Raw genomic sequence first — 23907 nt, 5'->3', positions numbered from 1 at the left:
CTCAGCCACCCATGTGACCCAACTATTCTTTAAATGTCTAGTAAAATTCCCCTGGGAAGTCATCTGGACCTGGACTTTTGTTTGTTGGGAGATTTTCGGTTACTGATTCAATTTCTTTACTGGTTATCAGTCTATTCAAATTTTGTATTTCTTGTTGTTTCAGTTTTGGTAGTTTGTATGTTTCTAGGAATGTATCCATTTCTTCCAGATTGCCTAGTTCGTTGGCATATAATTTTTCATAACATTTTCTTATAATTGTTTGTATTTCCATGATGTTGGTTATGATCTCTGCTCTTTCATTTGTGATTTTATTTATTTGGGTTCTTTCTCTTTTCTTTTTGATAAGTCCGGCTAGGGAGTTATCAGTCTTATTATTCCTGGGGCACCTGGCTGGCTCAGTTAGTGAAGCATGCAGCTCTTGACCTCAGGGTTGTGAATATGAGCCCACATTGGGTGTGGAGATTACTTAGAAATAAAATATTTTTAGAAAAATTTTATTAATTCATTCAAAGAACCAGCTCTTAGTTTTACTGATCTTTTCTACTGTTTCTTGTTTGTTTGTTTTTTCTATATCATTTATTTCTGTTCTAATCTTTGTAATTTCCCTTCCTCTGCTGGTGTTAGATTTTATTTGATGTTCCTTTTCTAGCTCCTTTAAGTGTAAGGTTAGAGTGGGTATTTAAGACTTTTCTGGCTTCTTGAGGTAGGCTTGTGTTGCTATATACTTCCATTTTCTTACCGCCTTTGCCGCATCCCAAAGGTTTTGGACTGTTGTGTTTTCACTTTCACTTGCTTCCATATATTTTTTAATTTCTTCTTTAATTTCCTGGTTAACCCATTCATTCTTTAGTAGGATGTTCTTTAACCTCCATGTATTTGTGGCCTTTCCAAATTTTTTCTTATGGTTGACTTCAAGTTTCATAACACTGTGGTCTGAAAATATGCATGGTATGATCTCAGTCTTTTTATACTTGTTGAGGCCTGATCTATGACCCAGTATGTGATCTATTGTGGAGAATGTTCCATGTGCACTCAAAAAGAATACGTATTCTGCTGCTTTAGGATGAAATGCTCTGAATATATTATATATATTATACATATTATATTACATATATTTATATATATTTACATAAAGACCACTTATGAGCTGACTCAGCTGAGCTGAGGAACCACCAGTGAGTCTGGAAGCAGAAAGGCAGATTCAGAGAAGTCACCTGTGTGCTGCCCTTGAAGGTGGGGGGAGGGACAGCAAAGGCATGGAGGCAAGGGGAAGGCGCAGGGATCCTGCGGTGGACAGTGAAGCATCCCGAACATTTCAGCATCTGGATACAGCATCTCCACATACTTTCCTCCTTTGCGTGTCATGTGTATATTCGTATTTTTGACTAATTTTCTTCTCCTTCAACTCTTTTCCTACTACTTTATATAGGGCTGCCCATGGTGGTAAATGTTACACTTTACTCCATGGTTTACATAATATTTAGACCAAGATAATGACATTTTAGAGGAGGTATGAGGTCCATGTAGGAATTGCAATCTGGGAGAAGATGTAATGTCTCTCTAAAATCTCTTTTAAATCATGTAACTTGGCTTGACTTTTCTCCTTCATTCAGAATCCTCTAATGTCTCAATAGTACTGCTAGAGAGGTCAGCCAGCTGGTCCCCTGGCCTCTAAGCTCTTCTTCCGCTGAATCATTGCCATGGCGATAATTCTAAAATGTAAATTTTATCAGGTCATATCCCTGCTTAAAAATATTTGCCAGCTCCACATTGCTATTGAGTAAATCTAAAATATAATATGGCATTCAATGCCCTCTGTGATCTGAACCTTCTTCACATGCCTGCTTCATCCTCACCATTTCCTCATCTTCTCTGTCCTGCAAGCATGGCTCCAGGGAATTTTTGAACTCTGTGCTCTTGTCAAGCTCTGTATTTTTCACTGGTTGCCCTCTGTTTGGGTTGTTATCATTTCAGTAACTTGTACTCACTTTCCTCATCTAAACAAGGAACATTTCTTATCCTTTCATATAGGAAGACTTCTGGACTCACCCCAAAGTCTTACTCTCCTTGACTATTCCACCTCATTAGTTTACGAAGACCAACTAGGGGTCCTGCCGTGTGGGGGAGGAGGAATGGGAGAAAGTGTTCAAAACAGAGACTAGAGGAAAACACTGCACAGGTATCCAGATTCAACGAATGCATATAAAGTTCTCTTATCTTTCATTGGCTTTGGCTAAGGAATCTGTCCTTTCTAAGATTAACTACATCTTTTATATTTATACATTATCTCAAATTTTGTGTGCTAATTCTATGGTTAAAGTCGAGGAAGAGAGTTAATACTTATTTCAGAAATGGGATGGTTTTAACATTTAAATGGCACCCTCGTATATGTAGTTAAACTCTTCTCTAACTGTATTAGGTGGTGCCCCAAATGTGGCGTATCCTTGGCCCGTAGTAGCCTCATCTAAATACCTTTAGTTATATTCCTATCACTGCAAAACAAGACCTTCAGTTGATGCTCCTCCACTGAGGTACCTTCATCAGGCAGACGAGATGCTGTGAGTACATGTAGCAGGTCCAGCACAAAGCCATCTGAACAGCCTTGAGAGCATCTCTCTCTTCAGAACAACAACTCACACAATTACTGAATGTAGATACAAATGCTACTCAGTAATTTGAGTCTAAAATGTGAAAATGCTCTTGTTACCAATGGAAACACAATAACTTTATATAAAATTTGAATGAATAAGAATCAATGGTCCAAAGTAAGATTCATGAATAGGTCCACAATTACAAACAGTGTGACACATCAAAACAGCAAACTGTACTTTTTGTTCATTACTGCCAGGACATATGAATGGAGATTGAGTAAGGGTGGGAAGTTCCATTACCACAGTGCTTAACTCCACTGAACATGATGTTGTGACATAAACATACACCCACAGCCCACACCCCAACCCACCCTCCAGCCTCCTACCCAGCATCACCAGTACATGTGTCAGCATCCCCTTCCTGGTTGCCAGGGCAATGCAGGTGATGCCTTCCATATCTAGTTAAGTGAAAGAATTCACAGGCAAAGCTCTTTTCTCTAGCTAATGCTCAGGATTCATCAAGTTGCCAGTTTTGACATTAATTCAGATAACTGCCCTAGTAGTTTCTGCCAGGCCCCCTTCACCTCCTTATTCCTTATGCTATAAATCATGGGATTCAGCACAGGCATCAAAATGGCATAGAAGACAGAAATCAACTTCTCCTGAAGGATAGAAGGACTGGAGCGGGGCTGGATGTAGGTGAAAATGGTCATGCCATAGCACAAGACGACCACTGTGAGGTGAGACGCACAGGTGTGGAAGGCTTTCTTTCTTCCCTCTGTGGACTGGATCTTCAGGATGGTGGAGATGATCTGAGTGTAAGACAAGAGGACCAGGCAGAAGGGTGTCATCAGCAGAACGATGCTAGAAACCATGATCGCGATCTCATTGGAGGAGGTGTCCACACAGGCCAGTCTGACCACAGCTAGGAGTTCACAGGATATGTGATCAATATACTTGTTTGTGCACATGGGCAGCTGAAAGGTGATTATGGTCTGCATGAGAGAGTTGAGAGAACCACTGACCCACGATATGATGGCCAACCTGGTACAGAGCCCTCCATGCATGATGACTGAGTATCGCAGGGGGTCGCACACAGCCACATAGCGGTCGTAGGCCATCACTGCCAGTAGAACAAACTCAATCCCACCCAAGCCCAAGGAGAAAAATAACTGGGCTGCACAGCTCACAAATGGGATTGCTTTATGTTCTGCAAGAAAATGTGCCAGCATCTGAGGAACAATACTTGTGGCATAAGAGACATCAACAAGGGAGAGGTTGGTGAGAAAGAAGTACATGGGAGTGTGGAGTCGGCTGTCCAGTCTGATCAGAAGGACAATGAGGAAGTTCCCCAGCACTGTCACCAAGTACATGATCAAGAAGAGGACAAAGAGGGAGACCCGTGTGTCCCAGTCACTGGACAGGCCGAGGAGAATAAACTCTCTCACCCATGTCTGGTTATTTGTTTCCATTAAAAAATGTGAAGATTATTAGTCTGCAGAGAGTCAGAGAGAACAGAAACTGTTGAATGAAAGAACCATAAGAATAACTTATTCTTAAAAGAATGCAATCCTAATGATATGCCATAGCTAGATATGTTCAATCATATGGGCCAAGTTGATAGACTTGATCCCCTGTATCTACTCTACATAAGAGAGGAAACATAAGGATGTGATGTGGTCTCAGGGAGTCAAGTAAAGTCTGGAGAGAAAGCAGTGCAATTCTGGAAGTTCTATATCTCTCCAGTTTACCCAAGTTTCCAGGGCAGGGGAGAACTGTAGATGACAATGGGAAGTAAAATAAGCAATGATGGTAAGCATGGGTCAACATTCAAGCACAACCCTACATGCATCTGGTGCACAAAACATGATGAAATGTATAAATAAATTACCAAAGAAAAAAGATTTGGAAGAGGCAGATACAGACTGCAAATAAGGCTGGCATCATGGAAAAATCTGGAATTAAAGAACTTGAATATGAAACCTGTTTTCATGACTTACCAGATATAAGATTGAGTTAGGCATTTAAACTTTTACATACAAATGGGCAATGTTGTGTAACTTACAAGTATGTTTAAGCGCAAGTGTGGATAACTATGGGGAAAGTACTTCATAACCTCTCCCTGGGAGTACTGCAATTCTCTGTTTATCAGTATAAGTTGCAGCAGGAGCTCCATGCTGGAGAAACGGAGTAACAAGTGCTGTGCTCGCCTCTTCTGGCCTATCCACGATTTCAGACAAAACAGGAAGCAACACCTTTAGTAGACTGAAATCTACCAGGTGGGGAAATATGGGTCTTTTGAGAATTTGGTGTCTTTGGTCTTTGGAAGGAGAAGAGTGGTCATTGTATCTTATTCTTTCCTTTTATTTTGCTACCCTTTGTTTCCCACTCGTTCTGACTTACTCTTCCTATTTTTCTACAACTCTGGCCCTTGTGTATGGTCTCAGTAAAAAGGACAGTATGGAAATGGTTGCTTTAGCTTTCTAGTATAAAAAGAGGGAGAGAAAACAAATCTGTTAACTTTAGGTGACTCTTTAGCAGATCTGCATAGGAAGTAGACATTTGTTTTTGATTAATTTGGCAAATATCTCTAAGTGCCATCTTGGCCAGATGCTAGGAATTCAAGGGCAGTATTATACTTCCTTGTGCTCCGAATGCTCAAGGGGAAGAAACAGACACAGAACAGATTGTCATTTCCATCACTGTACCCCTGTTGCATGTGCGAGCTGCCTGGACATCAAGCCAGCCCATGACTCGCTCTGCTCCTCTCACCCACCCCGCACAGCTCTCTACTACAGCCCTTGTCTTGTGACAAATGATTGACAGTGTTGGATCCTAGAGAAAGTGGGACCTGTAGAGCCCGGAAGTTTTTGCCTTAAATCTGTTCTCTTCTGCTTCCTGGACGCTAGAACAAGCTATTGACCTCTCTTAGCTTTATATTTCTTAATTTGTAAAATGTGGGAAATTTTGGCCAACTGAAAGGATCATTGGTGAATTCAAATGTTTGGAAGATCTACGGTCAGTCCAAGAGTGACTGGATAGGCAGGGGCCCAGCAGTCAATGAGGACAGTTGGTCGACCTTTCATTTCACATTGATCACATTTGGGCTCTAATTCCCCTTTCTACCAACCAGGGTTTCTCTTACTTCTGGTTAATTCCTTTTCCCTCATTATAAAAGCCCAATTTTGGGGGAGCCTGGGTGGCTCAGTCGGTTGGGTGTCCAACTTCGGCTCAGGTCATGATCTCACAGCTCGTGAGTTCGAGCCCCGTGTCGGGCTCTGTGCTGACAGCTCAGAGCCTGGAGCCTGCTTCAGATTCTGTGTCTCTCTCCCTCTCTCTCTCTCTACCCTCCTCCACTCATGCTCTGTCTCTCTCTGTCTCAAAAATAAATAAACATTAAACAATTTTAAAAAATTTTTGGGGGAGAGACTCTGTGCTACATAATTACCATTCTGATTCTCTCTTCCTTTCACATCCGGAGTTCTGAAATGATTGGTGTCTAATTGCAGGGTTTATTTCCTCATAACGTTCATCCTTTAAGCCATGGAAATCTGGCTTCCATCTTCACTAATCCATAGATATTGCCCTCTTGAAGGGCACTCATAGCTTTCTTTCTTTCTTTTTTTTTAATTTAATTTAGTTAACATGCAATGTAGTCTTGGTTTCAGGACTGGAACTCATGGCTTTCTAATCATCAGATTGATGGAATTTATTCTACGTTACTTCTTTATTGTTTAAATAATTGAACTATTTGTTCCTTCACACTCTCAACTCTGTGATGCTCTTCTGTCCTGATTTTCTCCCCATCTAACATTTTTGTCTGTAGTCTTGGATACGTATTTTAAATTCTCCTGCTGCATTACTGTGAGAATCTTCCAAGATTATGTGCACAGAATGTGGCTTTTCTTTCTACAGCTCGTCCTTGGAGGACTCGTCTAAAACTATAATCATTGTTTTCAACTCAGGATCTTCCAACTCAAGCCCATGATGATCTCCTAGACATCTCTGCAAAGTCCAGATGCTTCTCCAACAGCTTAATGAATGATTCCTAAATATCCCACCAATGATTCAGCTCATCTCTCCACAACCTGTACACCATCCAAACTCCTTTATCTCAAGCAATACACTACAATTCTCTCTCTCCCAGGACATCATGTTTAGTTTTTTCTTCTTCCTTACACCCCACAGAACAAATCCTCTTCTTTCATTCTGTATTTATGAATCCCTCACCTCTCCCTTGGACTTCATTCACACTGATAAAATACCACGACTGTGTTATCACCCTCCATCCGGTAAGCACAAAACTTCTTTTTGAATCTCACTGATCCAGCCTGCACCCAGTCCTGCTAATACTTAAATAATTTTCATGGATACATCAGCTAATGACTTTTAACTCATCAAACAGCATATATATTTCTCAAGTCTGTTGCCTTTGTTTTTAAGATTTTAAAATTTAATTAATTGATATCCAAATATGTTTGCTTTCTACAATGATAGAGTCCATTTTTGGACAGCTGATAGATTAAGAAAATAGAAATAGCATCTGTATTAATTCCTTGTGTGTGGAAATTATCCTTTTTGTGCCTATTTTGGATTTAATTGCTCTAAATGGAATTTTTAAAACGTAAATTACTTGACCTTATTGTGAACTTCAAAATAGGTCACGTAACAAAAAAACTGAGACCCCTACAGATGGAGGAAGGATCAGAAATGGCACTGAAATTATAGGGAAGATTGTGTCTGAGGCATGGACGCAGATGTCAACTCCTCATTGTTAAAACAGGACTCAGATCCAGTTAAAGTACCTCCAGGTGCCTTCCCCCATTATCCAGTTATTAACATAAGCAGTGAATAGAAGCAAAATGTTTTCTCTATGTGACAAAGACATGCAAACAAAAAACAAATTTTCAGATTCCCAATACAACACATTTTATCTAACTTAATATAACAAATTAGAAAGCTCAACTTTAACCACTTATGTAGGTTTTTTTTAACTTAAGTACAGGAAATTAGTCCATTTCCCTGAAATCTACATGACCTTGTGTGTTGGGGAGCTAAACAATCTTGGGTGGGACTAATGAAAGTCCCAAATGCAAAAGCAGAACACACAAAGGTAAGTCCCACAACCTGCAGATATGTTTCTTTCGTGCTGCTCAAAATCACTCAGGGCCATACCTTCATCAAGTCAAACTGTCCACAGAAATGACACACTCATTTAGAGAGAGATTTCTCTGACTTGTGACCGAAGAGTTGGTTGATGTCAGCACTGAGAGCATCCATCCTGAGCAGGAATATTTGCATCATCCTGACATATGGAAACAGAGAATCCCTGGGTGGCTTGGGTGGCTGGTATCTCCAAGACTGGTTTCGTCTCCTGAAAGAACAGTTACTTTATTCTCTTTGTGGTCCTGTGAACTTCTTCTAGCCTGATTTGGTTAACCTGACTTTTCACTTAATCAGAGTCCAATCCTTGAAACTCAGTTTCTCAAACATATGCAAACCTGACACACACTTGGTGACATATTTTATTATGGTCTCATGTAAATTCTTCTCTTCTTGCTACTTCTTGTTCCCTGTAGCTAAGACCAGTGTTTTCATGACAATATAATTCTCTCTGTCTGGCAAGTGTCCACAGTGCAATCCCCACAGCCAATTCCAGAAAAACCAACCCTGGGATGAATTAGGACACCTGAATCTTGCCTCCAGTTCATTCTCTGAGTGTCAAGCATCTTTGAATAAGCCCTTAATTGCCTTACATCTTCATCTGTTACTAAAAAAGAAAATCATAATATTGTGAGAATCAAGCTCTCCAGAAATAATTGAGATAGGAGGATATAAGGCAATTGATAATATATCTTTTCTTGTCTGGAAATGTAATATATTAATATTACCACCACCTGCTAGTCACTATCAATACCTAACAAAAGACTCCATACTTGTGAGCTTCTTTCCTAAGTGTCTCTCTCTATGTCAGGACTAAGCTTTGGGATGGAGAAGCCTATTGTACAATTATACCCAAGGCTCATGTTCCTGCAAAGCACAGCTACTTTACCACATTTGCTACAATACTTGAGAAGATTTCACCAGCCATGTTTCATGTCCCTGATCCAAGTTCCTAACAAGTCACTTCATTTCTGTCTCTGTCTCTGTCTGTGTCTCTGTCTCTGTCCCTGCTAAGGCCACACTCCCACAGGCTGCGGAAGCCTCTCAGATGGTAATCAGTGCTGACAAACGAGATGTGTCTGCTTTCCTCTCGGTTGAAGCTGCTCAAGAGCTCTCCCTCCAGCTAGGGATGAACCATAGTGAAGAGACATCCCAAATTCCTCGGGCCCCAGTACTCCTCAGTCACCAGGGACCAGTTGCCATTGCGAGGGATGCTACTGGGAGGACGTTGACAAGGGCTCAGCAACAGCTCACACACACAGACCTAATGAGCTTTGGCAGCAGCTGCATTGGCAGGGGAGGCTGACCCAAGCCCCCAGGAGCTTCCTGCATGACAATGCTAATGGCTGCCACCACTCCCAATGCACAGGCCAGGGCCTTCCTGCTGCCCTTCTCCCTGTGGAAGGCTCTCCTCCATCCCTCTGCCTCTCACATCTTCGTTACAGCCTTAGGCCAGAGAAGCCAGCTTGCTGAGCTTGGATGATGTGCTCCTGGAGCCCAAACCAGACTTTAGCCTTCAAGGCCCCAATCTAGGAAGCCATGACTGAGCTGCATGTAAATCTGGTGGAAGCACCAATTCTGCCCTTTTGGTTCCAGATGCCCCTACATCTCCTTCTGGAGACAGGAGAGATGTGCTTCCCTCCCCTGATGTATGTGCAGAGTCCAGCGGGCTTCTGTGAGCGTTGCCAGTGTGGTGGACATTCTAGCACATCCTCGTGGTATTATCTAAGCTCCAAAATTAACAGCCTCACATAGACAGATTTAAAATCTACATGTACAAACAAACTGATTAAGGAAGTATTAGCAACTACTAAAAAAAATAAAAAAGAATTAAGATCATCCAAGATCTTTAACACAGAAGGGTGAACCTTCTAACCCTCTTCAAACTTTTTTTCCGGTTTATAAACACATAATTGACAAACAAAATTGCAAAATATTTAAAGTGCACAACATGATGATTTCATATGTGTGTACATTGTGGAAGGATTGAAATTTTATTTTTAATTAGACATTGTAGTTTAAGATCATGTGGATATACATGCTGTTGTAAGAAATAATACATAAATATCCCTTTGCCCAGTGTCCCCCATGGTAAGTAATACCCTGCAAAGTTATACTGCCTTGCCATCAGATAACATAATATGTAACAGGATGGAATTAAATAAATATTAAATTAAAATCATATGATATATGAGGTGATATTATAGTATCACAAGATATTGGCATTGATGTAGTCAAGGGACAGAATGTTCCATCCGCACAAGCATCCTCCATGTGGTCCTTTCATAGCCACGCCCACTTCCGTGCAGCCCCTACATCTTCTTACCCTCTCCTGGACCTCTGGTAATCACTAGCTGTTCTCTATATCTATAATTTTGGCAGTTCAAGAATTACATATAAACGGAATCATATAGTATATCCTTTCTATGACTGGCTTTTCACTCAGCATAATTCTCTGGAGATTCATCCGGGTTTTATCTGTCAATTATTCATTCCTTTTCAGTGTCGACGGGCATTCTATTGTGTATGCGTACCACCTTTTACTTAATCACCCACATTCTGAAGGACATCCAGAATGTTTCTGGATGGTATTATTATAAATAAAGTTGTTGTAAACACTCACGTGTAGGTTTTCACGTGAGAATGAGCGTTCGTTTCATTAGGATAGAGGGCCAACAGTAAAATGACTGCTCATAGGACGGTACAAATCAAACTAACATATACACAAATGAAATCCCAGAAGAATAGAAATAAAAGAAGAAAGAATAAATATCTGAAAAGGTAATGACAGGAGTCTTTCCATAAATAATGAAATCCACCAAAGCACAGATGAGTTCAGAGAACAGTAAGGAGGATAACTAGAAAAACAAGCAAACAAATAAAAACAACTAGAGATATCATATTCCAGCTGCTTTAAAGAAAAAAGGTGAAAATCTTGGAAGTAATGAGAAAAACAGACATATGAAGAAAAACAAAGATATGAATTAAAAAACTTCTCTTTAAAAGTATGGAGCCTGGGTGGCTCAGTCAGTTAAGTGTCCGACTTCAGCTCAGGTCATGATCTTGTGGTTCCTGAGTTTGAGCCCAGCATCGGGCTCACTGCTGTCAGCCCCTATCCCACTTCAGATCCTCAGTCTCCTCCTCTCTCTGCCCCTCTATCCCCTCTCTCTCAAAAATGAATAAACATTTAAAATAAAAAAGAAGTAAAGAAAAAAATTGTTTTAAACGATGCATGCTGGGGGTGCCTGTGTGGTGCCTAGGTGGTGAAGCACGTGGCTCTTGATCTAGGGGTTGTGGGTTGGAGCCCCCAGTTGGGTGCAGAGGCTATTTAAGAAAAAATCTTAAAGGATACAAAGAAACAAACAAAAAACAAAAACAACAACAACAAAAAAAACGATGCAGCCTGGAAGGCAATGGAGTGACAATTATAAAGTGCTGCTAAAAAAAGAGAAATTGTCAAGTCAAATTTCTATACCCAGAGAAAATATCTTCCAAAGATGAAGGAGAAAGAGGAGTTCACCAGACAAACAAGCAATGAAAAAAAAATAGAAATTATTGCCGGAAAATCCACACTCCAAAAAATGTTCATGGAGGTTTTTCAGGCAAAGGGAACATGACGCCAGGCAGAATCTGGATACACACAAAGATGTGAAAAGTGCTAGAAATGGTAAAATTGAAGATAAACATAAAACTTAATTTTTTAAAGATTTAATAGACTACACGATAATAGTCTAAAGCAGAGGTTACTTTGCGTCATCTCGTAAGAAGGACCCAGCATGTGGTCCAGAGCCTCAACAGACCAGACCACAGAATGTGATCCAGTCAGGAGATTCAATTGCTTCTAATTTGGTTTTCTTTCCATTTGGTTTGCTCTTGGATCCAGCAAATACGAAGTACAAAGAATATTTAAAAAAAATTTTTTAATGTTTTTTATTATTGAGAGAGAGAGACAGAGCATGAGCAGGGAAGGGGCAGAGAGAGGGGGAGACACAGAATCCAAAGCAGGCTCCAGGCTCTGAGCTGTCAGCACAGAGCCCAACGCGGGGCTCAAACTCACAAACCACGAGATCATGACCTGAGCTGAAGTCTGATGCTCAACCAACTGAGCCACCCAGGCACCCCCTCCCCTTAAAAAAAATTTTTTTTAATGTTTCAAAGTACAAAGAATATTTTTAAAAATCAGGATGCAATTGAAAGAAAAGTAGTAATTGGAACATTTAGCGGATAATTGATGATATTAAGGAATTATTTTTAAATTGAATTAAATGTAATAGTATTCCGGTTATAAATTTAACAATTTCTGTCTCTTAGAAGTGCACAGTGAAATAATCGTTTCAGGATAATTGAGGGAAGGGGAAATGGTGAGTCTATATATAAAACAAGACTGGCCATGATTCGATCATTTGGACGTTGAGCACTGTATGCATGAGATTTCCTCCTCTTCTGTAGGATTTTGTAATTTTATATGAGAAATGTTTTTTAATTCTACCAAAAGCTGATCATCTTAATGTATAAAATAATGAGGCAGCTCCCTCCATGTTAACCACAAAACGGTTTCCATGATATGTTGTAGAGGAAAGAAAGCAAGACATAAAGTAGCTTGTCTGGAATACTACCAGTTAGGTTTAAGGTGTAAACATACACAAATATGTACTGTGTTTGCCTTTAGAGAAGACTGCACTCGTGTGAAGAGATTTACAGTTTGTAACACATGCTTTGGTACTGTTGGGAAAGTTTTGCCAGGCACAAAAGAAAGTAATATGTTTTAAAAATCAATTTTCAGAGCACCTGGGTGGCTCAGTCGGTTAAGCGTCTGACTCTCGATCTCAGCTCAGGTCTGGATCTCAGGGTCGTGAGTTCAAACCCCTCACTGGGCTCCACACTGGGCGTGGAGCCTACTTTTAAAAAACATTAAAATTAAAATTAGAAAAATCAATTTTCAAAATCTTCTCTTTGTCCCCACCAGCACTATGGACTTAAGGATGTTTCTTAACCTCTCTGTGCTTCCAGTGCCTCTGCTATGGAAAGGGACTAATAAAAGTGCTTTCCCCCAAGGGTAACATTGAAAATAAATTAGTTAACTTGTGAAAAGTGCTTCCTGTCTTGCCTTGTAAGAACTCGATCTCACAATTTTACTTGTATTGTTGAGAAAAAGAAATAAGGAAATGGTCTAATGCTTGAGGACTCACAAGTCTCAACATGTAACATATTACTCAGAATGATCTGGTCAAGAGTCCAGGTGTCTCCCACTGAGAAACAACAGCTTGTGTTTGTCATATATGCTCTAACCCAGGGGCTCTCAACCGAAGGGGAATTTTGTCTTCCAGGGGACATTTAGTTTTCTAGTGGATAGAGGCCAAGGATGCTACTGAAAACCCTACATTGGACAGTCTCCGATGACAAAGTACGGACATTGGACAGTCTCCTGTGGCAAAGTATGGACATTGGACAGTCTCCTATGGCAAAGTATAATACAGCCCCAAACATCAACAGCATCACGACCAGGAAACTGCTCTAACCTATGACCAGCATCTGGTGCTGTTTCTTCCAGACAGCAGAGCAGTCACATCCAGGTTCCAAAAGGTAAGTTTGAGAGGAGCATTTTTCATGGTTGCCTGTCATATCAAAAATCACTTAAATGCATCATTTTAAGATTAAGAATCTACCAAAATCCTTTATTTGCCTTTATATGCACAAATAGCTAAATCAAGATTTTTTTGATTAAAAGACATGTGTGTTCATAGATGTTCTCAGATTACGCACATTAATTTAAGCGCCACTATTCACGGTGACCAATTATCCTAAAGGCCTACAGAGATGAAATGTTGGGGTCCACAAGAGAAACAAGGCAACCTTGGGTAAGCAAATGTTCCCAAAGGGCTTGTTTTACAGACAAACCTTAAGGATGTATTTGTGGTTACTCAATACTGAATCAGAATTTTATTCTCAAATATTTTTCAGTTCCCAACTTTTAAAATGAGTTTCCTCTTAATGGCTTTAGTGTAGCATTTCCTCTTCTGTTGCCCTGCATCTGACAGCTCTTTCCTCTCTCCTGTGGGTCCAGAATGTCCTTCGTAAGCATCTACTAAACTGGAATGCCTGCAGTCTCCAGGTGGCCCACTAGCATTTAATGGATTGGCGCTGGCTGAGAAAATGCCACCCTGAAAAAAATACAGTCTACGCAGTGAAGAGAAAACCGGAAATTTAACAGATAGACTCTGAGATACAGGATATCATGTTCTCGCGTACCTAAGGCCCACTCTCAACATTTCCACTTTCTCAGAAGCAAGATTTGGATGACCCTTTGGGTGAAGGACAGAAACAAGTTCTGAAGCTGGCAGAACGGAGGGATCATGGGATGGGAGGTGGACAAAAGTCACACTGGGACCACACACCAGTCACACAAATGGGGCACAGCATCTTCACATATGCCCCTCCTTGCTGTTGCTAAGCGCATGTATATTTTTGACCAATTTTCTTCTTCCACGTCCTTTCCCTTACCATTGTTTACAGGCTATGTTTATGGTGTCCTATTTTTTCACATTAGTACACAGGTAGCAGACTATCCACGCAGGACTTTGACATTCTAGAGGAAGAGTGGACTAAACATGGGAAGAAGGAAATACGTTGATTTGGGGCTGGGGCTGTCAAAGGTGTGAAATGTAAGCAATTATCTGTCATGATTTTTTTTTTATTTTTTATTTTTTTAAATTTTTTTTTCAACGTTTATTTATTTTTGGGACAGAGAGAGACAGAGCATGAACGGGCGAGGGGCAGAGAGAGAGGGAGACACAGAATCGGAAACAGGCTCCAGGCTCTGAGCCATCAGCCCAGAGCCCGACGCGGGGCTCGAACTCACGGACCTGGCTAGATCAGACCTGGCGAGATCGTGACCTGGCTGAAGTCGGACGCTTAACCGACTGCGCCACCCAGGCGCCCCTGTCATGATTTTTTTTAAACCAGCGTCTGAACCTTCCTTCTGTGTTTGGGGTATCCACCCTGAAAAGAGGCTAAAATGTTCCCAGCATCCCTTGCAGCAAGAACACCCAGGCTCTGTCGCTCAGGTGCTTTCGTGCCAGATTTGGGACAAGGATTTGCAATCAAAAAAGGGAGGAACTGCCCAGAATTAAATGTTCTGAGGCTGGCACTTGAGGCAAAGCAAATCCAGTTTCTAGAATCAGCCGTGATTAACAGCGCACTAGGGATATCTCTGTCTGGGTCCAGGAAAGACCGTGGGATGTCTGCAAAGGACCAGTCTGCAGAATGATTTTTTTTAACCATTTTTCACGACACGGTCAACTCTCCGCCTGATTTCGGAGATTTTGTGAGCTATTTAGTGCCTGTGTTTTCTGCTTACACGAGCCCGACTTCTCCTCTCCTGCTTGCAACTAATCACTGTATGATCATATTCGGAAACTTGGTAAATGATAGGAATGGTACAATGAGTGGAGTTTTTTCTTCTTTCCACTTTTCTATTTCACTATCATAAGAGAAGAAGGGGAAAAATGGGCTTTCTTTTTTGTCTGTTCATCTGCTTTTTCTTTTGAAAGCTTGGCTCTGACTCTAACTACAGGGAGGAGACCCCCCGAAGAATGGTGGCCAACATTAACTCTGGAAACTTCAAGGCACCAACCTCAACTCACTCTCCTATGGCGACCTGTTTGGCACCTAGATGACAGGTTTGCCCTATAAAAGGATGACTCATCACAGAGAATCAGGAAAAGCACTTCAAACTGTCTGTCAGCAATTGCCTCTCTGGACAGCTTTCAAAGCCCGCCATCTGTCCCCACCAGGGTCAATTTTCCTAGCTTAAGCATTTAGAGCTAATTGAAAAGATGTATTTGGTTTGCTTTTCTAGCTACCTTTATTCTCAGGAAAAATCTTTCGTATTTCCTTCTCTCTCAATCCTCTCAGGATTTTTGACCTACCAGAAACCCAGAGGGAAGCCTGTTAGGTTTGTAGAGGCATATGCCCTTCCTCACATCATGAAAGGAGCCTGACTACTTCTGACCAGTTGTAAAGCCTTTTGGTTTTCTATTTCCTTTTTGAAGAAATGAGATGCAACTCCCTTCCTTTTATCATATGGAGTTTTCTGACTATCCCTGATGTAAAGTTCATGGGCATCTAAGAATACTTCTCAAAAACCTTTGGCATTAGTAACCAACAACTTCTTTTTTTAATTTTCTTTTAATCTTTATTTATTTTTGAGAGAGAGACAGAGTGTGAGCAGGGGAGGAGCAGAGAGAGGGAGACACAGAATCCGAAGCAGGCTCCAGGCCCTGAGCTGTCAGCACAGAGCCGACGCGGGGTTCGAACTCACGAACCACGAGATCATGACCTGAGCGGAAGTCAGACGCTCAACTGACTGAGCCACCCAGATGCCCCAGTAACCAACAACTTCTGCAAATTCTTTACGACAGTGCTTCCATGAGTGATCTGTCTAAAAGTCTGAATCCCTCCAAAAGCGAAACATTTTAGCATAACATTCTAATACTATTTAAAAAGATTTTTTTTAATTTTATTTTAGAGAGATAGAGACAGAGACAGAGCGCGAGTTGGGGAGGGCAGGGGGGCGGTGGGAGACACAGAATCTAAAGCAGGCTCCAGGCTCTGAGCTGTCAGCACAGAGCCTGAGGTGGGGCTGGAATCCATGACCTGTGAGGTCATGACCTGAGCTGAAGTCAGACGCTTGACCTGCTGGGCCACCCGCGTGCCTCTCAAATACTATTTTTTAATGAGCAGATTCAGTTTTAGCTCCCCAAATCTTCTAAGAACAGAAACTCCCAGAAGTGCATCTATAAACCTTAAATTGATGATCTAGCACAATTACAGTCAGCAAAATGACCATAATATGCAAAATGCACATACACGGCACGGGCAGCAGGTCAGTTTTTCCTGAAAAATGGACTTGTGAGCTGATAGAGAAAATACAAGCAGCAGTTAATATGATGTATGTGGGGAGGGTGCCCTGGAGAGTGGGGAAGTGAACAAGACCTTGATTTCTGGGAAAGAGAAGCATCTCTGTACAGCTCCAGTGATGGGAGGTATCACAGAGCTGTGTGCTACCAGAGGAGCCTGGACAGGTGGGTAAAATCAAAACTTAGAGGCCATAAAAAATTTTAGTCTCTCATGACCAAAAGGGAGCTGATTATAGGTGCCTGGCTGCAGTGTGGGGAAAGGGTTGTTGAATACAGGAGTAGACATGGGGCCAACCAGGTCAGAGGTGAGGCCGCCCTGGGGAGAACCGACAGCAGGCTGGAGGAGGGCAAGGCAGTGGGAATGGAGACGAGGAAAGGAATCTGAAATCCAGGAGGTGAAACTGACGCTGCTTAACTGTGCATTGACTTGAAGCCTGCGGCAAATTCTTTGACTGAGTTCCTGGTTCTTCTCTTGGATGGTTGTCCACACACACTGCCACCCTCATGACTTGACCTCATCTCCCTCTCTCTCTCAGTTCCTGCTATTCCCTGACCATGCTCAGCACTTTTCTACCTCAGATCTTTGTCTGGGCTGCTCTCTGGAGCAAGACCCTCTTCTCCAAATACCCATATGGCTCATTCCACATCTCCTTCAAAGTTCTGCCCAAATACTGTATTCTCACTGGGACAACCGAGACCTTCCTTCCCTCCACACAACTGATCTTCCTATTTTATATTTTCCTATAGACTAATCATCTTTGAACACCCCTAAAATGAATATATCCTTTTCTTATTATTGTGTTTATTATGTATCTTCCCAGTAGGGTATAATCACGAGGAAAAAGATTTTAGTCTATTTCGCTCACTGATCTATCACCAGCTCCTAGAAAATGCATAGGATGCGTAAATGCACACTGAGTAGTTGATGAAGGAATGAATAAATAAAGGAAGAAGGAATATCTTAATTATCACAGTTGTCCTGGTGAGGAGATCCACCAAATACCAAAGAAATCTTTCTTTACCTTCATGTCTCATCTGAACTTTGCTTGGTATGCTTGTTTCCATGTTGCTGATTTTTATACATACCAAAACCAGGTGCCTATGTTTTCTGAACGAAAATAAAATGAACTCAAATTCTGCAGCTTGTCAAATCCACAGCTTGAGAAACGTGGTAATAAAGAACATCCTATAAAGAGAATTAAGGTCAAAATGTAAGTCCATTCATGAGTTAAGTCATCCAAACTATCACTTTAAATATGCATATGCTGGGGCGCCTGGGTGGCTTGGTCGGTTAAGCCTCCGACTTCCACTTCGGCTCAGGTCATGATCTCACGGGCCCGGCCCGTGAGTTCGAGCCCCGCGTCGGGCTCTGTGCTGACCGCTCAGAGCCTGGAGCCCGTTTCAGATTCTGTGTCTCCCTCTCTCTCTGCCCCTCCCCTGTTCATGCCTGTCTCTCTCTGTCTCTTGTCTGTCTCTCTCTGTCTCAAAAATAAATAAACGTTGAAAAAAAATTAAAATAAATAATAAATAAATAAATATGCATATGCTTAGGTACTACATTGCAATAACTACATCATCTTGCTTTTCATGGTCAAAAAGAAGACACATTTGAAAGGTGTAGCGTCTGGAATCTAGAAGATAAATATTGACCAAACTACTCGTCGTTTGCCTTTAACTGACTGTCTTGAACATTTTAACTGAATATGCTCAGCGGCTTGAGAATTAATATTAGCTAAATACTTTCTGTCACTGTATATTATTACTTTTTTGTTTTTTTTTAAGTTCATTTATTTATTGTGAGAGAGAAAGTGAAAGTGGGGGAGGGGCAGAGGGAGAGAGTGAGTCCCAAGCAGGATCTACACTGTCAGAGCAGAGCCCCACAAGGGGCTCGAACCCACAAACTGTGAGATCATGACCTGAGCCAAAGTCAGACACTTAATGGACTGAGCCACCCAGGCACCCCTACCTCACTTTTTTTTAATTGAGACATAACTTTTATACAATAAAATGTATAGAATTGAGTGTTCAGAGCTGTGAGTTTTGACATATATGCCCTATACTCCCCCTCCAAACAAGATATAATACATTTCCAGAAACTCCCTTTGGGCCTCATGCCCCATTGTAGCCAATACACGCCCACAACAACAGCCAATTTCTGATCTTTATCCCCATAGATATTAGTCTTCCTATTCCTGCAATTCATTAAAATGGAATCTTCAGTATCTATTCTTTTGGGTCTCACTTAACTGCACTCATCACCTAACACAGATGTTTATTTTTAAAAGATGTTTCTTTCCTGTCTCTTCTCAATACTGCAGGGACTTGTGTTTGTTCAATGATGTATTCCTGGTACCCAGAGCAGGGACTTGCACATAGAAAGTGTACAGAATTGGGGCACCTGGGTGGCTCAGTTGGTTAGGCGTCCGACTTCAGCTCAGGTCATGATCTCACAGCTCAAGAGTTTGAGCCCCGCGTCAGGTTCTGTGCTGACAGCTCAGAGCCTGGGGCCGGCTTCGGATTCTGTGTCTCCCTCTCTCTCTGCCCCTCCCCCACTTGTGCTCTGTCTCTCAAAAACGGATAAATGTAAAAAAAAAAAATTTTTTTTTAAAGAAAATGTACAGAATTATAAGGATATGCCGTTCAGTTAGGGTGCATGTGGCTATAAAGGGGTAGCCTCAGGGGAGCTTTGTGGTGGGAGAGCAATTCTGTATCTTGATTGGTGCTTACACAAATCTACACATGTGATATAACAGCATAGAACTACACACACACACACACACACACACACACACACGAGTACATATAAAACTGATGAAATCTGAGCCAGCTCTGTGGCTTGTCCCAATGTCTGTTTCCTGTCTGTGACATTGCACTATAATTACGCAAGATGTCACCATTATGGAAAACTAGGTAAAGGGTGCACAAGAAACCCCTGTTCATTTCTTTTTTACATCTCCCTGTTAATCTATAACTATTTCAAACTAAAAAGTTTTTCAAACCGTTGAATGATTTAATTAATTCATTAAGCACAATATTCAGGTATGTTTTTAAAAATAAGAACTTCAAAAGGAAGATAATATTTAATAGTGTTCAGAGTAGCTTTCTTTGGATCTCGTACTGATGGCAGATTTATTTTTGTCTATCTAGATGTTTAAATTCCTCATGGAAAAAAAATGTAACTTTAGACTTTCACTTTTGTTTTGGTTTGGGTTTCCTTTTGTTTTGTTTTGTTTTTTGTTGTTTTTTTTTTTTGTTTTTTGGGGGGCTTTTTTGGTCCTTTAGATAGTCTTTGAGTCTCTTGCCAAAGAAAGAGGCTTTCAAATAATCCTTGAAATGTAAAGATATCAACCCAGCCCCCTAAGCCGAGCCCCCAGTTGGCCCTAAGGTGAGAACACGTCCCCGGAACCTAGTAAACCACGTGGTTGCCCGGCGAAGCTGCTATGGGCTGTAGATACCAGTGGTCTCTCTCCAGCCAGCCTCTGAAAACTGCTTGATGTCTGCCTCCACTGGAGAGTTGATTTGTCTAGCCTGGCACTGGACAAGCTCATTGGAAAGAACAGATGTGGTTTGTGGGTTTTAGGTAGTTTGCCTAAAGGAAATATTTTCTCCCTGCCCCTCCCACCTGAAACAGAAAGAGAAGTTTCGTGGGCATATAAGGGCATTGTGCTCCTAATGCCATTGGAAAGCCATGCCCGTGACTCAGTCTTTCCATTCTAGAAGGCAGCTCAGCTTTACAAATTGAACCTATTTATTTATTTGGGGGGAGGGGGGCTCAATTTTCTAGTTTTTTAAAATTTAAATCCAAGTTAGTTAACGTAGAGTGTAATAATAATTTCAGGAATAGAATTTAGTGATTCTTACATATAACCCTCAGACTCTTATTTATTTTAATGCAAAACAACCTCCTTCCTTCTCCTTTCTGCTCCTCTACCCGATAGGCCCTTGGCAATAATTTTCAGAAGGTTTTTGGAACTAGCAGCCTCCAATTGTGCAAAATGTCGCTGATAGCACTCCAGTGAGAAAGCCGTGTCAGAACCAAGAGCTAAGAAAGAATTTGATCCTTTAAAAGGAAAAAAAAAGAAAAAAAGCACATTTATCAAGACTAAAAGATTTTTAAGTGGTTTTGTCATTTCTTTTCACCCAGCTCTGTGAATTGCCAAAGTGTGGGAGCCCCACAAGTTGCCATCTATGAATCTTATTGAATCAGGAACATCTCCACCACAAAGCTCCAGCCCCTCGGGCCTCCAGTGGGGCCCAGAAGGAAGGAAGGAGGCTTCTATGGGCAATAATTCTTTCCACTCTCTTTTCCTACCTTACAAACTCCAGGATGTTTATCTGTCTCCTTATCACTTCTCTGAGATAACCTCCTTTTAAACGTGTTTTGAGCTGAAATAGTAGCACAGATGAGGGGGTTTTTACCTCTAAGAGTTTCTGGAATATACAAGTTCCAGATGAGAGGGCGGGAGGACCTTTTCTCGGGCAAGGTCGCAAGCAGTGCGAGCGGCTGGAGTGGTGGATCTTCATGAACCCGTGAGGCACAGGAAGGTGCATCCAGGAGCTAAAGACTCTCTGTGAGCCCAGAGGGGGACAAAGCTTCCTTGAGGAGCATCTGTTTCCGTTTTACTCCACCTGTGTTACTGTTGTGCCTTCTTTCTCATCTCAAAATTTCACAGTCCTGACGTATTCCTTTTTTTCTTTAGCTATGTGGAAAGGGAACTCTCTTCATTGCCATGACCTGAAAACTGAGGTGCAGAGAAGAACAAGGGTTACTCAGCATCACACAAGGAATCAACCCCAGAGTACAGCCCCCCCCCCGCCACCCCCCTCCCATCCCCGGTTCTCTACCTTCCATCTGTTCTTTCCGTTGCACGACCCCTGGAGCTGAGCACACTCACACCGGTTCCACATGTTGGGGGCACAGGCAAGGGCGATCCACCAGCCGGCACTCACACGCTCGGCACCCAGGCTGGGGTGCAGCCTTGATTCATGATGGCAGAGGCAGACACAGCCCTTCCTCTCCCATCCCCTTTTGCCGTCTCCCCTCCTGACCCTCCCATCAAAAACAGCTAAGAGAGGGGCGCCTGGGTGGCTCTGTCAGTTAAGCATCTGACCCTCGATTTCGGCTCAGGTCATGATCTCACGGTTCTTGAGTCAGAGCCCCACATCGGGCTCTGTGCTGACAGGGAGGAGCCTGCTTGAGATTCTCTCTCGCCCCTTCCCCTCTCATGCATGAGCTCGCTTTCTCTCTCTCTCTCTCTCTCTCTCTCTCTCTCTCTCTCTCTCTCCTCTCTCTCTCTCTCTCAAAATAAATAAACCTTTTTAAAAAGCTAAGAGAGATGTTGCAAATAATCAAAGAAAAAAGGCTAATGTGAAACAAGAATGCTGCCAATACAGATAAAGCCAGGTCAGTGGCCTTAGGTATATACCATGGCTACCACATTTGGGAAAAGTGAGTTTATGCGGTTGTGAAATGAATCCACTAAATTAAAATAGCATCGGAGGACTGTATTACAGGGGAGCTACCTGAGAGATTTTTGCTAAAGAAACTGCTTGGCAGACATCCCCTTAGTCAAGTAATGAGCATGAACATCATTTGTAATGGGGTAAGTGGAAATCACGTGACATCTGATAGCATGAAGAACCCAGCGTCAACTTCTGTGATACCCTGGCCCAAATGCATAACCTAAAACTAATGACGAGGAAATAGCAAGAGAAATTCAAATTGAGGATATACAAAGACACCGGCTGTAGTCGTCAAAGGTGTCCAGGTCATAAGGTGAAGGAAAGACTGAAGAAGACTCAAACAATGACAATCAAATGTAACGCGCTTAACTCCTTGGAGCGGACACTGCCAACTCCTTCAGGGGGAGCACGTGGTCTCCAAAGGTCAGGGAGGTTGTGGGATCCATAATGAGTCGGGCAAGACTCTGACTCAAATGTCCGACGTGTTTCTATCAAAATCATCCAACTGGCTGTTAAGACACGTTGTTTAACCTCAACACGGAAGTGAAGTCCCTCCAGGAGAGTAAAGTTTGTGATCTCAGGCCCATCGAGTTTTCATAAATAATGAAAGTTGAGGCATCCTTTCCACCTCACCGTCCCCGGGGCCAAGGTGGGGTTTGCCGCCTCAGGGCTCTCTGCCTTTAGAAGAGAAGAGCCACCGTCAGTTCAACCTGTCACTTCGTGCGTCATCCGCCAAGACGCCAGCGAGGGTCCAGCATGCAGCCTCAGCGGCTCTGTCCTGAGTCTCCCAATTCTCCTGGCCCTGCCTTCCCCTGCCACCACTGCAGTTACGCTAGCAAACAGAGCTCCAGGCGGCTCACAGGCTGCTTCTACAAGAAGGGCCAGGAGTCAAGCTTTACCCTGTGCTTGGCTGAACTGGCCCCATTTTTTCAGGGTCTTTATTATTGCCTTATAGAAAACTGTTTGTAACCTCATTACATAATTGAAATGTTTTGCTCATTCCCTGACAGTCAAAATCTGGCATGCATTTTCTCAGCCCTCTCTACCTTTCCAAAGGCTCGAAGACCAGCACACAATAATGCACTGAGTTACTGCTTTCATAGCTTCCAATTCATCCATCGCCTTTGCATTCCACCTGCCGTAAGAGTCCTTTCTCTCAGCCTCCTAATGGATCTGTTCCATAGTTTGAGCTCCTCCCTACTTCGGCCCTGCCTTTTCTGCACCATATGAACACCCATGACTTTCTGGACTTGGTAGAAAGACATGAATGTGATCCCACATGGATGTGTGGCTTGTCCTGTTTCCCATCAGAACCCCAAAGCCCGGGATCCTAGAAATGAAACCAGAAAGTCCCATTCTGTTTGGATTTTTCATATCACCTGTCAATCTAATGTTGCCCTCCAAAAATAATCTACTTTTCCCCCGCAAATATGTTAATTGATATGGACTTGTTCTCACCAGCACACATCCCCCACCCTGCTATGAGCTACCTGGCATCTTTCACAACACCAAATAACCCTGACTCTGCAATTGAACCATCAGTTTTAAAGCATATGCTTCATTTTTAGAAATGAGACCATGGGGCGCCTGAGTGGCTCAGTCGGTTATGTGTCCGACTTCAGCTCAGGTCATGATCTCTCAGTTCGTGGGTTCAAGCCCCATGTAGGGCTCTGTGCTGACAGCTCAGAGCCTGGAGCCTGCTTTGGGTTCTGTGTCTCCCTCTCTCTCTGCCCCTCGCCTGCTTGCCCTCTGTCCCTCTCTCTCAAAAATAA

At 42.2% G+C, this 23907-nt stretch overlaps 1 protein-coding gene and 1 long non-coding RNA gene across 2 annotated transcripts; both read right to left on the bottom strand.

Moving 5' to 3' along the window:
- Positions 1-2813: 2813 nt before the first annotated feature.
- Positions 2814-5901, bottom strand: LOC101083254 (olfactory receptor-like protein OLF3). The gene has a single exon (XM_023250678.2). It carries the CDS (start codon positions 4061-4063, stop codon positions 3110-3112), a length of 954 nt encoding a protein of 317 aa, XP_023106446.2. The 5' UTR covers positions 4064-5901; the 3' UTR covers positions 2814-3109.
- Positions 5902-14619: 8718 nt separating this feature from the next.
- LOC102901278 lies at positions 14620-21857 on the bottom strand. Its single transcript, XR_002740637.2, has 3 exons — positions 21518-21857; positions 21092-21414; positions 14620-17858 (listed from the first exon to the last, which is right to left on the bottom strand). It is a non-coding gene; the product is annotated as an uncharacterized LOC102901278 (long non-coding RNA).
- Between the last annotated feature and the right edge of the window lie 2050 nt (positions 21858-23907).

The sequence above is a fragment of the Felis catus genome, chromosome A2, assembly GCF_018350175.1.
Source record: "Felis catus isolate Fca126 chromosome A2, F.catus_Fca126_mat1.0, whole genome shotgun sequence".
NCBI lineage: Eukaryota > Metazoa > Chordata > Mammalia > Carnivora > Felidae > Felis > Felis catus.
Note: the sequence above shows the minus strand (reverse complement) of the source record. Positions and strands in the feature narration are given on the sequence as shown.